At 34.2% G+C, this 17,654-nt stretch overlaps 1 protein-coding gene across 1 annotated transcript; it reads left to right on the top strand.

The window, feature by feature from the left end:
- The first annotated feature begins 602 nt into the window (after positions 1 to 602).
- Positions 603 to 4,178, top strand: LOC140807817 (protein FAR1-RELATED SEQUENCE 5-like). Its single transcript, XM_073164783.1, has 5 exons — positions 603 to 791; positions 1,341 to 3,588; positions 3,680 to 3,852; positions 3,941 to 4,018; positions 4,111 to 4,178. Exons 2-5 carry the CDS (start codon positions 1,356 to 1,358, stop codon positions 4,129 to 4,131), a joined length of 2,505 nt encoding a protein of 834 aa, XP_073020884.1. The 5' UTR covers positions 603 to 791; positions 1,341 to 1,355; the 3' UTR covers positions 4,132 to 4,178.
- The last annotated feature ends 13,476 nt before the right edge of the window (positions 4,179 to 17,654 follow it).

The raw sequence follows: 17,654 nt of genomic DNA, 5'->3' as shown, positions 1-17,654 counted from the left end.
AGCTGAAAGCCTTTTTTCCACGGACTAATGCCTGAGATATATAAACAATGACTGTCGACTGAGCTCCAACAGTTGAACTCTTGCACAGACACAAACAGTGAACTAGTGAATGAGACGCGGAATATCGGAAGTTTTTCTAACGTGGTCACTCTCTGATGTTCAAGTAACTATGAAACTCATGAAAGAAAGAAAACTAAAAATATATAAGTGTACAAAAGTTGTGAGACTAACTAAATACCTTCTCGAACGTGCCAACTTTGGTATTTATAGGAAAAAAAGAAATGATGACCTCGATTTATACTTCGATCCGACATTCGTTAGCGCGTGTATGATGACCTATCTCTTCCATAGTCTTGCCAAGTCAACTCTATGTCGTACTCACGTCGACTGACTTTTTTACGATTGTGGACTAGGTCCACTCTTACTCAGTAGGGCCGACTAGTCTTCCTATTATTGGGCTTATTCGACCCTACATACACGGGCACTGCCTGAATCCATTCAGGCAGTGCCACGTGTCTGTAAAAATAAATTTTTAAAAAAAAAAAATTAAAGTAAAATTACGGACAAAATCTCAAATCTCAACCATTTTCCCCCCAGCTAATCGTCAAAATTTTCGAAACCAAATCTTTCCCCAAAGCTTCCCCCATTTCCTTGAGCCAAATCCTCTCCTTTTCCAGTGCTCCAAATTTCCGACTCCGACTACGACTCCGACTCCGACTCCGACTCCGACTCCGACGCCATCTGTATCTACTCCGTCGGCCACTGTATTGCTGGAGCAAGTAAAAGCTTCAGTGAGTCAAGCTTTTGTAGATGTTACAAATTAATTTTTTACACCAATTGCTGTATCTTTATCTTATTTTTCAATTTTATTTTGCATCTCTGATACACTCATTGTATATGAGTAGCCAGAACCCTCCATCGATGATCTCACAGAGCTAAATATAGACGCATATCTATATACACATAGATTTGAGGAAGGTTTTGGACGTGTAACTTTAGAGAGAGGAAGGAAAGAGGAGTAGTTGCCATGAACCGTAAACTAGTGGCGTATGAGGGAAACGAATTTGGATTAGTTGGTTATATCAGTTTCATTTCACTTTATATATATATATATATAAAACTCATTGTATATGAGTAAATGGAAGATGACAGATCATTATTTTACACCAATTTTATTTTGCATCTTTGATGGTGTAATTGTATCTTTGATCGTGCTTTTGTAGATGTTACATATCATTTTTTTACACCAATTGCTGCATCTTTATCTAATTTTATTTTATTTTCAGTGTATTTTATAAGATAATACATTCATGTAATATTTATTTGAATATTTGTTCCAGCTTTTGTTGCTTACAATGGAAGATGACAACTCAATAGCACTTGAAGAGTTTGAGGGAGACTACGATCAAGAAGCCGAAATTCACCCTAGTTCAAAAACGCAATGTGGAATTTCTGATTTCTCAATGCAAGAAAATATTGAGGTACAAACTGAAAAATCTTTCGTTGACATTTTGGAAAGTAAACTTGAAGTGGGTACAATTGTGAACAGTATCGAAGATGCATATTTACTGTATTGTCAATATGCACATGCTAAGGGATTTAGTGTGAGAAAAGGTGATCAACGATGTTTTGCACGTACAAATGAAATTCAATCAAAAGAATTTAATTGTTCATGTGAAGGTTTGAAAGATGAAAAGTCTTCTAGTAAAAGGATTCCTGTCTATCAGAAGCCAGTTATTAGAACTCAATGTAAAGCTAAGTTGAAGATTTCAAGGGAGAAAGGGGGTGAATGGCGAGTGATTAGATTTTTCCAAGATCATAACCATGAGATGTTTGCACCTGATCAAACTCATTTGTTAAGATCTGCACGCAATATCTCACATGCCAAAAAATCTACTCTAGAAGCCATGGTAAATGCTGGAATCTGTGTCTCTAATGCTGTTTCTTTTATGGAAAATGAAGCATGTGGAGCAGAAAACTTAGGATTTAATAGAAAAGATGCATATGACCACATGAGTCGGATGAAAAGACATACCAAAGTTGAGAATGGTGATGCTACTTCACTGATTCAATATTTTATGAACAAGGCGAATAAGGAAAATTATTTTTATTGGAACATGCAATTGGATGATGATGACAGGGTGATGAACTTTTTCTTCAGGGACTACAGATGTGCTGTTGATTATGAATATTTTGGTGATGTCCTATCCATTGATACAACATATCGAACAAATAAGTACAATTTGATATGTGCTCCATTTGTTGGTATAAATCATCATATGCAGAATGTTATGTTTGGCTTAGCATTTATGTCAGATGAAACAGAAAGTTCTTTTGAATGGTTGTTCACGACATTTCTTGATTCGATGAATGGAAAACAACCTCAAACTATTTTTTCAGACCAATGCCAAGCCATGATGAATGCCATTGGGACTGTTTTTCCACGTTCACATCATCGTTTATGTCAATGGCATATAAATCAAAACGCGCCTTCTCACTTTGGTAGTTTAAATGGCGACCCAGCTTTCAAAAAATTGTGGTATAAATGCATGAATTATTGTGATTCTGTAGATGAATTTGAGGCCACGTGGAAATATATGATTGAAACATATCAGTTGGATGGTCACAGATGGTTTAATGGGATGTACAAACTTAGGGACAAATGGGTGACTGCTTTCAGTGATGCAAAGTTTAGTGCAGGGCTTTTGGCCACTTCGAGGAGTGAGGCCACAAATTTGACTTTAAAAAAATCAGGCAACAAAATGAGTTTGTTGTATGAATTTGTGATGAATTACGAAAAGATTCAAAATAATTGGCGAATAAAAGAGAAAGCTGAGGATACACGTTGTCGACATGGTAAGCCTGCACAGATTCTGAAAAATCATCCATTGTTGATTCATGCTGCTGATGTTTATACGATGACCATATATCAGTTATTTGAAATTGAATTGGTTAATTCCTTGAATTGCAAATTTGTGGAACCACCGACTTGTTTTGGCAATGATTGGAATTTGATTGAGGTGAATGTAAAATCTCATGATGAATATGCAAGGGTTAGACATGTGGTGTTCAATAAGCAGAATCATGAAATAAGATGCAATTGTCACAAGTTCGAGACAATTGGGATTTTGTGTAAGCATGCTTTGCTGGTATTTAATTGTATGGATGTCACTGTTTTGCCCAAATGTTACATTTTGAATAGATGGATGAAAAATGTAAGAAACAGAGTTAGCTCCGATTTTGAAGAAAATGGCAATGGTGGTCATGTTTCTGAGATGGTGTTTGTCAATCAAATAATAAGATCGATGTATGATCTAAGTCAACAAAGCAAACCACATGAGGATGCGAGAAAAAGATTACATACAATTGTTGACACTGCAAAAGAGGAGATCTCCAACCTTCTACAGAATCTGCGTGTAGATGATGATACAACTTGTGATGCTATGACAAATGATGGTCACATAGATGAAACACGCGTACGTGATCCACTTACTGCTAAAGCCAAAGGAGTAACAAATACAAATATTACACGACACTGGGATACTAAAAGCAAAAAAGGAAAAGGAAAGCGAAAAACTGAAAGATCAAGTAAGTTTTCATTCATTCTAAAGCTAAAAAACTGAAAGTTTAGGTAATTGTTATATATTTCACACATTTGTAATTTTATCGTGCTTGGTAGGTACAAAAGGATCCAAATTAAAAGGGCAAAGTTCACAAGTACAACAAAATGTCACACCATCGCAATATCCATTTACATATCCTCAGGTTCCAATGCAATATTCTTTTGCATATCCTCGTGTCCCATTGCAATATACATTTGCGTATCCTCAAGTTCCATCTCAATTTGCAATGGTAAGTGACTTGTAGAAAATTTACTAAGTCAAAAACAACAAAATATGTATTACATCTTATATTTAATTATAAGTTTGTTATCATGCAGGAAGGAAATACAAACTTATATTTAAGTGGGCAGATGAATGTATTACCGTATCCATACGGGACTTCTCAATCATCACAAGTAAGAAATTGTAGCCAGTTTTTTCATTACATTTTTTTAGTTTTTCCCCAACTTAATTTTGTCACTTTCTATATAAACTTTATATTGTGTAGGGAAATGATCAAGATAAATAAAAAGGTAATTTCTCAAGATTTATGCTTGATGTTTTCTCAGTAAGTGTTCTGTTTTTAACTTAAAGTTAAACAAATTATTCTACTAACCATCCACTCTCTTGCATATGACATGTGATTCTGAGAATAGAAATATAAGAAGCAGGTAAGTTTATATTTTTTAAAGGTTAGACAGTACTATTGTTGCACACCGTTTAATTTTCTGTAGTAGCTTATATTGATATTTAACTGCAGGTTTGGAGGTCATTTCTGCAGAGAAAGATTACTTGCATTTGGCTGTTCCAATTCCACCATATTATGGTCTCTCTCATTTATCCAAGACGATCCAAGGAAACTAAACTTTGTGTTCTTTATAATTCTAATATTCGACTTTATTTGATGTATTATCAATATTCAGTCCAACTATCGTAAACGCCAGGTTTCCGTCCAACAAACACGACATATATTTTGCTCTGCATTAGAAAATTATAGAAACATATTTGTTCAGCCATATTACATTCCAAATTCAAAATTGATGCACAAAGGATGCCACAAAATGACAGTAAAACTTCGAGACCTATGTCAATCTCTGTTGTGTGTGATACTAAGAAAAATAATGCTTATTCGAGACAATATGGTGCATTTGCAAAAAAAATAATTTAAACAAGAAAACAGTGCATAAATTTCTCTTTAACCACATATTTCCTCACGCTAAATCCTAGATTCAGATGTCGTGTAGGTAAAATAAACTTGGCATGAGAATATGATTTTGCTTTCCATTGCCTTATACAAACCAATAGCCACGGAAAAGTTAAGAACAAATTGGTATCCAAAACAAATTGGGCATGTGAAGCAAGACACAAACATGAAAATACGCAAGAATCACTAGAGAACTCAAACCATTTAACTCGAAGTCGTAGTTGGAGGCAGAGATCTTCACGGGATTCGGTGGTGGCCAGATATCTGCAACCGATGGAGAGTATCAGAGATGCAAAATAAAATTGAAAAATAAGATAAAGATGCAGCAATTGGTGTAAAAAATTAATTTCTAACATCTACAAAAGCTTGACTCACTGCAGCTTTTACTGGCTCCAGCAATACAGTGGTCGACGGAGTAGATACAGTGGTCGAATAAGCCCCTACGCGGCCTCAGCACAAGTACCACCAACAACCTAAGAAAAGACTGAGCAACAGAGATTGAAATAGCATATGCATATCTTATCTTCCCCAAAAATGGATCCGCATTCCTCTGAAGAAGAACCGCTCCCCCTCGTTCCAACCGCAGCCTCCATATCACTCTCTCTTTCCACTCTTCGGAGTAGATACAGACGGCGTCGGAGTCGGAGTCGGAAATTTGGAGCACTGGAAAAGGAGAGGATTTGGCTCAAGGAAATGGGGGAAGCTTTGGGGAAAGATTTGGTTTCGAAAATTTTGACGATTAGGTGGGGGAAATGGTTGAGATTTGGGATTTTGTCCGTAATTTTACTTTAAATTTTTTTAAAAAAAAATTTATTTTTACAGACACGTGGCACTGCCTGAATGGATTCAGGCAGTGCCCGTGTATGTAGGATCGAAGGAGCCCTATTATTCTGACAAAGTTTTTATTCCCAAGATACTAACCTATCCTCGGGCTTAATCCCTGCCTTTTATGTTCAGCTTGGGCGCTAACCCTCAACTCCACCACCTCGGTCTCGAACTCACCCACAGTACGCACTAATTCTTGCTAACTTCCCGATCTCAAGCATTCTACCCCGGTCCAAAGAGTCATGTCTGTGAGATCCATCTCAGTCAACTCGATCATTTGTTAATCAAGTCGATTTTAGTAACTTAGTCTAGGTCCTGGTGCTTCGACATTGATTTGTTTATACTAGTTCCATGTGTTCTTGTGCTGGCGATGATGTGTTGCTTTGGCGGTTACTGTTTTTTATATCTATCTTTATCATAGGTTCAACATCAATTGTGATTTTGCTTCGGTAATTAAATGAGTCCATCAATTTTAAGTTACCTTTTGTTTTAATGTTATCGTTTTGTTTTTTATAATAATGAATTTTATAATTTTTTCGTGTAATATAGGAAAAATCATACATTGTTTTCATAGGCCGAAAACCTAGTATTGAGGAAACACATGCTCAAGTCAAGAAATTTAGTGACAGCGAGGAAGCATTAAGAGTTTTTGAGGCATATATACAAAAGCGACATCCAACTACAAATCTTTCAATACCGCGAAGAAAGTTCGTGCACAACTTCTATCACAAACTCACAAAGAAAATCTAGGCAAGCTAAAAAAAATAGTTAAAATGAAAGATGCATTGTTAGATTTAGAAAAAGAGAACCGTAATCATGTACTGAAGGTTGCGGAGAAAATGGTTGAGATAAAACAACAATTACAAGAGATACAATTGAATGACGATGGTTAGAACATCCGAAAGATTTTTAAAGCGTTGTAATCATGAATTTTTTGATGTTTTAAAACCATACTTATATATTTGAAAACTTTTATATGATTGTAAATATGTAATGATTTGATATTTATTTGAAGAATATATCTATGCTATGTAATGATTTGGTTTTTATTTTGAAGAAGATTGGTGGTGTACTGTTAAAGAAAGGGCAGAAGTAGATTAATAGAAGTTTCAGGATCATTGAGTAGTTATCATGCCATTTTAGTAGTTTTTGGCTTAAAAATAAAAACATTTTGTGGTTGCTGATAAATTTTTTGGCTAGAATATCGCCAGTACTTAACTATCATATGTAAATTTTGTATAATTTTGGATTAACATGATATTAGTTCGGGTTAATCAATTTAAAATATTAAAATATTCTAGAGTTAAATTTATAGCCCGAGCAAAGCCTAATTCCTAGCTCCGCCACTGTCAATATATGAACACCAAACCAGCATATCCATAAAACTAGTATATTAACCAAAAAAAATATCCACTAAGATGTATATGCATCAAAGCACCATATACATAAAACCAATATATTCATGAAACCAGTATATCATCATATTTCCAAATCCACTACCATCAACTTACTCAAAATGATACAAGACATTAAATAACTTTCTCCAAATTTCTTCAAATCCACAACCATCGACTTTCTTCAAATATCAAGATACCTTCAAATATTATCATTTCCTATACAATTAAAAAAAAAAGTGAATGAGATCAAATCGTAAACAGGTTTGATCTTATTTACCTATACTTTTTACTTGTGGTGAATGATGATTATCAAACTGAATGCGTATAAGTTTGTATTATCTTCATGTATGTCAAATATAAAAAGTAAATAAAAGATATTACATATTTATCGGTATATATTATAGAATAGAAAATTTTGCATTAATCCATTGATACAGTTGGTTGATATCAAATTGAGATCTCAATGATGCAAGTTCAAAAGGATGAATAATATTGAATTGTCATGGTGGGACAGTAGGATTTTGCAATTGTTTGGCACAATTTGCTTCTTGACTATGCTGTCAACTTTTCCCTTTCCTTTTCTTACTCTTATCATGCCAATCATGTTGTATGTTTTTATTTGTAATTCCTCTTGACTTCACCTGAGGAGGATTGTGTACAATTTTGTCATCTAACAGGTTATTTTCATCATGAACCCCGCTGTGACAAACTTTTGGATCATCCAACTTAAGATTTTCGAACAAATCATCTATTTGTTCACTTGCACCATCAAGAATTTTTGTCAATTTATTTCTTGCATTTTCATTAGTTTTATATCGCATGCTAAGAGCATATGTCGATCTCATTAGTTGATTTACAAAAATCAACTCAGATTCTAGTCCAATTCCACTTTCTTGTGGACAAAATCAACCACTGCAACTCTATTTTTGGCATTTTTCATCCACCGCTTCTTCAAGTATTGTTTAGGAATAAAATCACATACATAAAATTGAAGATAATCAAAATGTACTTGCACAATATTCCCATTGATTCAAATTTTTGACGACTACATTTTACTTCAGTAGTCTCTTCATTGAATAGCACTTGTCGAACCTTTGAGTTCTCATCATGAGATTTTATTTTAAATTCAAGGAAAAGTGCATCGAAATCCAAAAGCATCTGACTGAATAGTATATTCAAAAAACTAATCAATTCTAATTCAAATAGCTTGTACATGGTGAGTGTATAAACATCAGCTGCATAATTCAACAGTGGATTGTTTTTCAACATTGTCGGGATGTCTTTTGATGACAACGTGTATCCTGGCCCTTCTCTTTATCACGCCAACTTTTTTGGATTTTTTCATAGATAACCAAAAAATCATATAATGAAATGACACTGTTACCTAATCTCTTCGACACTGCATTTGTCACCTCACTTCTAGAAGTTGCACAAAGCCCTACACTGAACTTGTGATTACTAAACGTAATAACCCGTTTGTAACTCAATGTAGACATGCTATTTAACAATTTATGACCACTGAGATTGTATTCATCAATCATAATTCTCCATGTAGATTCAAATTCTTCTTCAGATTCACAATGAGTCCTGTATTTATTCCACAATCTTTTAAAATCGGAATCACTATTCAAACTCCATAAATGTGATTGAGAATTTTTATTGATGTGTCATTGACATAGTCGATAATATGAATATGTAAATTTTTTTTCAATTGCATTCATCATTGCTTGTGAATTGATCTGTAAAAATTGCTATAGGTTGTTTTCCATTCATGAATCAAGAAAATTTTGAACAACCATTCAAATGAGCTCTCATTTTGATCCGACATAAATGCCAAGCTAAACATCAAATTTTGTTCGTGCTGATTAATTCCAATTAAAGGAGCACATATCAAATTGTACTGATTGGTTCGATAAGTGTTATCAACCAATAGGATATCACCAAAAAATTCATAATCAACTTCACATCTAGAATCCCTGAGAATGAAGTTCATGACCCTATTTTCATCATCTAATTGCACATTCCAATACAAATTTGACTTCTTCTTCGACTTGTTTATAAAATGATGAAGTAATGCAGAAGTATCCGCATTCTCAACTTTCGTTTGTTTTTTTATACGACCAAGATGATCATGTTCATCTTTTCGAATAAACCTCAAATTATGTGGCATTTGTGCTTCATTTTCCATGTAAGAGACAAAATTAGCCATAGTTATCCCAACATTTACCATAGCCTCCAAAGTACATTTTTGAGCATGTGAAATATTGTGTCATGATATCAAAAAAAGTCTTTGATCAACCTCAAGCATTCCATGATTATATTTCATGACAAATCAAACGACCGTCTATTCTCTCCCTTGTTGCCTAGTTATTCTGAGTTTTGCTTTACTTTTACTTCAACTTGTCGACTTCAAGTAAACATGTATTCTTTCGTTTGAACGTTTTTCATCTTTACTACCCTCACAGGAACATTCAAACTCTTTAGCTTGAAGTTCATTAGTGCCAGGAAAATAGCATTGTTCACCTTTTTAATGATAAAACCTTTAGCATGATCATATATACAATAGAGTAGATAAGCATCTTCAACACTTTTGACTACTTTTTGAAAATCCAACCTCTTCAATATTGTTTACCACAAAGTCTATAATAACAAACGAAAAAAAAAAAACTGCACAAGAGAGCAATAACACTTTCTGATTGATTAATTCTTATTTTTCTAAAAACGTACAAGAGTTGTGCAATAGATATGGCCATATCAAGAGTTGTGCAATGAACAAAATTCAAAAAATTCAGAAACTGTATGTGAAAATGAGTCTGAAAAAGATAATAAAACAAATCAAAGATAATTTTGCAATAGACAAATCAAAGAAAACAGACATATAAAAGAGAGTTGAACGAAGAAGATAGAGAATACACATATAAAAGAAAGCAGGGAACTCACATATCAAAGAGAGTTGTGCAATAGACATGGGATCAGTATTTGGGAGTTGTTTTGTATCTTCTAAAACCATTCCACTTGACAAGAAAGACACCACGGGTTTCAAACTTCAATTTTGACCATGTTTGTTTTTTAAAAAATAATTATATTTTTGGAGGAAAAAAAAATTTCAAGAAATCGAAGACGCGTGTCGTCTTTTGACTGGGTTAGGCATCGAACTAACCACACTGCACATGGCGACGGAATCATTCTAGAGTGAGTACCGGATCAAGGTCACCACCTTACATTGTCATTTTTTGTATTGGACCCGTACGTTCCAACGGACCCAAAGTCTTTCCTATAAGGTTAAGACACTATTCAACTTAATAGGCTACTCTTTTAGGATTTGTCCCTCTGCGAAAGCGCTCTTGTCTTCTTGACCTCCTTCACGCCAAACTTGCACTCAAAGCAAGCTACTTCAATTTCATATTAAGACAAAAATAATAATCAACAAGGTCAACACGTCACCTGGAAGAATAAAATCGATGTCCTTTCAGCACAAGAATAGAGATTGAGGCATTGTCGGTTTCTTGATTGGACAGTGATGATACATGTCACCGTGCTTAATAACAGTCGACAGAAACAGAATATTCATTTGAAAACAATAAGGTGTTGTACGCTTTACAAGGCAAGCTTCAGAATACAAACTGTTTATGTGTATATATATAGCAATGCAACAAAGGGTATGGAACAATTGAAATTTAATTAAAATATTGTGATTCTGAACAATAAATTATATTTGATCTGTGGTCTCTGAGTATGATTTGAATCTACAAGACAACAATCTTAAATTTAAGCCACAAAGTTACAACACCAATGTATGATCTTGTATAATTTTTACATATTCCTTTGAAAGACATAAACTTGGGCGTAAATGGGAAACCTTCTGCGCCCTTGTCTATGATAGAAACGATGTGCCAGCATGGTTATGATGCAAAAGATTATGTGCGATTTTATCCCTTGCCTTCATCGCGTTAGCAGATCTTAATCCATTATCGGGAAGCATTTCATCATCGACGAGCTCAAACTTGAGAGTCGGATCTAATTCTTCGTTCCTCAACTCACATATATTATGCAAAACGCAGCAAGCCCCAAGAACCACTGGCAAATCTTGAAGCTTAACCTCAGTCCTTTTCTGCAAACAACCCCATCTTCCTTTCAATCTTGCAAATGAATCTTTAGCTACCCTTTGCATCTCCCCAATCTTTTCGTTAAAGGCGTGCTGGGTCCAAGTCAAATGCTGCTGCGTGTAAGGCACCAAAACCCAATCCATCAATGGATAACCCGATCCTCCAACTATCCAAACACCATTGTAGAAACCAGCATTTGCTCTTTGGAAAAGGGTCGATTTCTCCAACACTTGATCATCCGGCATTGAACCAGGATAACCAATGCACACATCAGTGAACACTCCTCTAGGATCAACAACGCCTTGAAGGGTAATTGAATACGAGGTCCTTTGATTCCTTTCAGTATGCCTCTTGTTAAAATAAGCCGCGACACTGATCTTAGGGGCAATTATTGGTATGTGTGTGGTGTACATTGACCCTACCACATTAGGTATCCCAGACATGGCTACAAAATCCTCCCGAATGTTCTTATGGTATCCTCATCTGGCCATCTGAGGTATTTTGGCATCAAAACGTTCCTTATCGCCGAGCAAACCTCGAGCACGAGCTTATGACACGTCGATATCCCTAATCCAAACTTCTTGGAAACGAGCCTAAGCGGCTCACCTGTAGCCAACCGCCATATACAGACCGCGACACGTTGCCTGACGGGGACAGCATCCCGCAGCATAGTATTTTCTTTAGCAACTACAGAGGTTAACTCGTTACAAATCAAGTCAAATGTATCTTTCCCCATTCTAAAAGCCTTCTTGAAATCTTCCTCTGGAAACTCTGGTACTATTACATTGATCCCACCAATCTTTCGACCTGTTCTTAACCCACAGCCGCCTCTGCGGCCCAGTTGCCTGGGCTTTATCGCTCAAGGTGCCTTTATCATCACTATTCAGAACTGAATCCTCCACATCCGCCGCACTAATGGACATAACAGCAGCGCTAGTGGCAGCCAAAGCATTAGCCCGGGCCTTTCGTTTCCGAGTCCCTTCCGCAAACTCCGCATCCCTGTGATAATCCTGCAGATTGGGGTAATAATCCATCATTGCACGAGTTTTCTTACCATGGTTTTCCTCAAAATGAATCCTTTCTTGTCGATTCGCCTTCTCCACCTCTTCCTTGTCTTCCTTCGCTTGATCGTCCAATATAATCAAAGAAGTCAAGATCTCCGTCAGCCCTTTAGTCTTGACAGCACCTTCTTTCTTCTCACCATCTTCGATTGAGCCAACCCCAGCATCAGTTGTGTTCTCTTTTCGCCTTCTCTTCCTCTGCTGCTTGCTGTCACTCATCTCCAGATGGGATTCCTGTAACAAGCCGCAAGCACCCAAGGGGGATTTTCTGTCAAAAAGGAGCGCCCATGTACAGCGTGCAGTTTAGTTGTTTGAAATTATGCCTCAGAAAACAAATGTGAACGCAAACATGCGAAATTCCATTTTATGAAACGGGGTTTGAAAAACTGGATTGTAGATATATATTATATATACGTGTATGTATCGATTTAGTGAGAGACAACGTGTGAACACGCCATTGGGGGTGACTTTGAAAATATTAGGACACGCGGTTTGGATCAAGTTGGTTGGCCACTTTGTTATTAGGGGCTTTTTTGATATTTTTCTGTTTGCTGCAATGCATTGATCAGAAGACCCCGGGGGAAAAATAGAGATGTCTCCTACGTTACCCATGATATGTGGAAGTATCGACGTAATTTCATAGATTCATTCGGTCTGAATGCTACATGAAGAACATAAGCCAGATGACGGAACGGGAAGACCTAGGATGTAGAAGATCATACCATGAGTGATTCGGCAGATTTGGATTCAAATAGATATCTACCCATGTGGTATTTCATTGTACCATATATATAAGATCCATCTGTATAGATATCATCATCCACATCCAGAAAGCCGTATGCTTTGGAAGAAGCTTGTACACTAAGACCTGTGGTTAAATCTATTTTATTTTATTAAAATTGAGGACATGATTGTAATTATCTATGAATGACATCAACTTTTTCTTCTAATTTTATCCTTATATGATACTAATATTATATTTTTGTTTTTGATTTCAACACACTTTTACTTTTTTTTTAATTTCGACAATTCAAATATCAATTTAGTCCCTCCATAATTTATCAAATTTCACTTTAGTCCATCGATAATGATAAAAAAATAATGTACGCACATGCATCGCATGTGCAGAGTAATTAGTGTAAATTACGAGGAAACAATAAGCAAATCTTTAATTTTTTAAAAAATTTAAGATTTTTATTATATATGTAATGGAAAGTTTATTATATAATTTATGAATCTTATTATTAAAATCTAAAACTTGGATCACAATTGAGTAAAATTTCCAAATGTTATTTAATAAATCTCTTTTTATTTTAGTAAATTAGGTGTTGTTACAGCTATTTCTTTTTTTAGCTTGGGAAGACTTTTGCTACAATTGAGTCTCGAACTCGTTTTAAAATTGGAACATTGATATCAGATGAATTATAAATCATGTACGTAAATTAATTTTTTGGTGATATTATATTGATGTTATGTTCATTTACCGTATTGATGCATTGACCCTTGCTTATGGGTTCTAAACCCGATCTTCCACCCTTAGGCCTTTATTCGAAAAATAAAAATATTCATCTACTTGAAAGTTATTGTGGTATGTTTTAAGTTATCAAATATGATATAAAAAAATTCGGTTTTTTAATGAATTTACACGATCTGATTACTATTATTAATCTATGCTATATTTTTTACAAGTTACATTTTCAACAATGTTCTAAAAAATGTCGCTTAAGAGAAGTTTAGGCATCGGACGATCATCCACCATCTCAATTTTTAGAAAATCGATGTATGAACACGGTTAAAAATTCGGCAGCCTAATTTAATATATATATATATATATATATATATATATATATATATATATATATATATATATATATATATATATATATATATAATATTTTTTGAAAAATGATTATTTGATATATTTTTCGATCAAACTTCATTGGAAAAAGATGATGAACTTCCATTGATTTTGAGTTTGAATCTGATATAGAAAAATTAGTCGAGAAATAAAAAGATGAACAAAAAAATTTACATAATTAGGTAAAAAAGAAAAAGCGCAAAACGATGGGTGGTCACCTGGCCATCGCTTTTAGAACAATGCTTCAAATTAAAACAATCATTTTTGCACTCTTTATATTTTGAATTGAAATCTTTCCCGAAATATTAAAATTAAAGGAACCATTTTCTCAATTAAAATAAATGACTAAAAACATTATTAATAAAATGAGTTTTCATTTTTTAAACTTTTAAATAATAGAAATATATAGATATAAATATGTAGAATATATTTTTTTATTATTAAATCAATAGTAAAATCTTTTTAAAATATAATTAAAAGCATACGTTGCTATTAAAGGTAATTTCAATCATTATTAAAATAGGATTAATTTGTGTTCGATTATTAAAAACCAAAATAATAATAAAGATGAATATAAACTGAAAATTTTATAGAATAAATATTTGTGAATATTAATTAAATTAAATTATTTCTTAGAAAAAAGAAATAAATAAATATCAATTTTTTCCCATGACTTTCATTTCAAAATAATTTTTTTAAAATATCTTGGTTTGTCTTTTATTAAATTAAATTTAATAAATTAGTTCTTCTATTCAAATGAATATATTATCCCTTTTATTAAATATTTTAAAATTTCACATGTTTATTATTATTATTGTTGTTGTTGTTGTTATGTGTAACTACATAAATTTTTCCTCTATATATTAGATATTATACTAAACATTACATACGAGAAATAATTTAAAATTTCGACTTTTTTTTTTGAATTTTCTTAGCAGTCGCCTCATCATCGATCAATTTTTTAAAATTTAAAATTTTCACACCAATTTTTTTTTTGAAATATGTACTTTCAAATATTTGTTCTACAGTGTTTTCATATTTTATTCAAATTACTTCTCTTTTTAATTTTTCTTACCACTAATAAACTTTTTAATGTTTGAAAATAACTTTAATAGTATTCTATGTTTTTTCAATTCTATTTAAAAATTATTTTTCTATTAATTTAATAATAATAAAAATATGTCCTACAAGTTTATATCTACCTATTGCACAAAACTTTAGACAATAAAAACCTATTTCATTAAATAAATTTTGTAATGATTTATTTTAATTTTTCCCCTTTTATATCAATATTTTAGGGATATATTTCTATTAAATAATAAAATGATAAATATTTTTGATAGTCGAAGGAAATATTTATATTAAAAATATAAAAGGGTGAAAAGTGATTGTTTTAATTTGATTTGAGTGTGCAATCCGTCAAAATTACAAGAGTAGGTATCTTGTGAGACGATCTCACGAATCTTTATCTGTTAGACATGTCAACCCTACCGATATTCACAATAAAAAGTAACATTCTTAGCATAAAAAGTAATATTTTCTCATTAATGACCCTAATAAGAGATTTGTCTCACAAAATACGACCCGTGAGACCGTCTCACATAAATTTTTGCTAAATTTACAATTTAATAATAGAATATGCCGAAATGATTCTGTAGAGGGTGCAAGTTGCTAAATGCCTTTATAATATTATACTACGTGCAACCTCGATGGCTACTATGTTAAAGACTTTTCCCAACTAGATATCTTTACTTCTCAAATCAAACATGGAGAAAATTATTGGGAAAAAATACTAAAAATATACATATGAATGAGAAAACAACCAACAGTCGGTGTATATATATGTGTGAGTTTCTAATAAAATCAATTTTTTTACGGAACTTCTAAGATTTAATATAATATCATGGTTTTTGGCATTATTGTTTGTACTGATTGATACATATGTTCAATGGTGTGAGTAAGTTGGTGATGTCGATGTCAACAGTTGATAACAATTTCCTATAATGGTAATATGATGTTAAAATATTATTTTGTTCTTCTATTTGTTGGAATATTTGAGTTTTGGTTATATAAGAATTCTTCAAATTATATTAAAATTCACTACTCCAAGAAAATCAATGGCCAATAAATTCTGCAGAGCGCATACACACATATATTATAATTTACAAAGTCTGCCAAAATGAATAGAACAATATTATTGATCATTCCCGACTACTGAATATGTCAACGGTCATTTATTGCTACATTATTTCATAAAGTATCCATTCAAAAAATCAAATATTCAGGGAATTTTCATTACGTTATTTATAGAACTTACTATTACATTCCATGTCAAGCATTAATTACTGCATACATTTTCTGAATTACAACGATTGACATATGACAAAATGTACGGGTACATTTATGACCTTAGTACATATGATATCCCCCTAAGTATCACTAGGTAGTCTTTGGTATCAGAGCCCGGGGGGTAGAGTTATAAGAATTTGGCTATCTTCCCATGGAGCAGTCATAGATTTTCGACAAAAGTCAGTGTCTTCAAACCGCCCAGTGGGAAACCATTTGTTTTTGAGGCAGCTACATGATCAGATGGCGCGCGTTATTTCCTACATGTGTGCGAGGAAGCTTATGAGGAGAGGCTGTCAGGCGATATTGGCCATCATCGTGTCAGTGTCTGAGCCAGTCGAGCGGAGGCTAGAGGACGTTGATGTGGGCAGGGAGTTCTCTGGTGTTTTCCCTAACGATGTTCAGGCGTTCCATTAGACAGAGATGTGGAATTCTCTATTGAGCTCATGCCAAGCACAGTTCCGATATCTAAAGCACCCTACCGGTTAGCGACTGCAAAGATGAAGGAGCTCAAAGATCAGATTCAAGATCTGTTGGATAAGAGTTTCATTCGTCCTAGTTTTCTCCTTGGGGTGAACCAGTTCTTTTTGTCAGGGAGAAGGATGGCAGCATACGACTGTGCATTGATTATAGATAGCTGAACAGAGTAACAGTCAAGAATAAGCATCCGTTGCCGAGGATCGATGACTTATTTGATCAGATTTAGGGAGCATTTGTGTTCTCGAAGATAGACCGTCGATCCGAGTACCACCAGCTGAAAGTGACGATGTCTGATGTGCATAAGACAGCTTTCCGGATGCGTTACGGGCACTATGAGTTTATGGTGATGCTCTTTGGCCTGACGAAGGCGCCAGCGATCTTCATGGATCCCATGAATCGTGTGTTTCAGCCATACTTGGATCAGTTCGTCATAGTTTTCATTGACGTTATCCTGATCTACTCGATGACCAGAGAGGAGCACAATCAGCACCTGAGGACAGTACGACAGACTCTACAGGACAGACGACTGTATGCCAAGTTCAGCAAGTGTGAGTTCTGGCTTGACAGAGTGTCATTCTTGGACCACATTTTATCTAAGGATGGCATAGAGGTCGACCCCAGCAAAGTGGAGGCAGTCAGAGATTGGCCAGTTCGTAAGAGCGTGACAAAGATCTGTAGTTTCTTGGGACTGGCAAGCTATTACAGAAAGTTCATCCAAGGCTTCTCTTCTATTGCGGTGCCCATGACCGCCTTGACGAAGAAGAAAGCCAAATTT

The sequence above is a fragment of the Primulina eburnea genome, chromosome 12 (genome assembly GCF_022965805.1).
Source record: "Primulina eburnea isolate SZY01 chromosome 12, ASM2296580v1, whole genome shotgun sequence".
Lineage (NCBI taxonomy): Eukaryota > Viridiplantae > Streptophyta > Magnoliopsida > Lamiales > Gesneriaceae > Primulina > Primulina eburnea.
This window is presented reverse-complemented; position numbering and strand designations above follow the sequence as displayed.

Coding starts and splice junctions, on each gene's coding strand:
- LOC140807817 (XM_073164783.1), top strand. CDS start 1,356: ATGGAAGATGACAACTCAATAGCACTTGAAGAGTTTGAGGGAGACTAC. Junction 3,853..3,940: donor TTCCATCTCAATTTGCAATG/GTAAGTGACTTG, acceptor GTTATCATGCAG/GAAGGAAATACAAACTTATA. Junction 4,019..4,110: donor GGACTTCTCAATCATCACAA/GTAAGAAATTGT, acceptor TATATTGTGTAG/GGAAATGATCAAGATAAATA.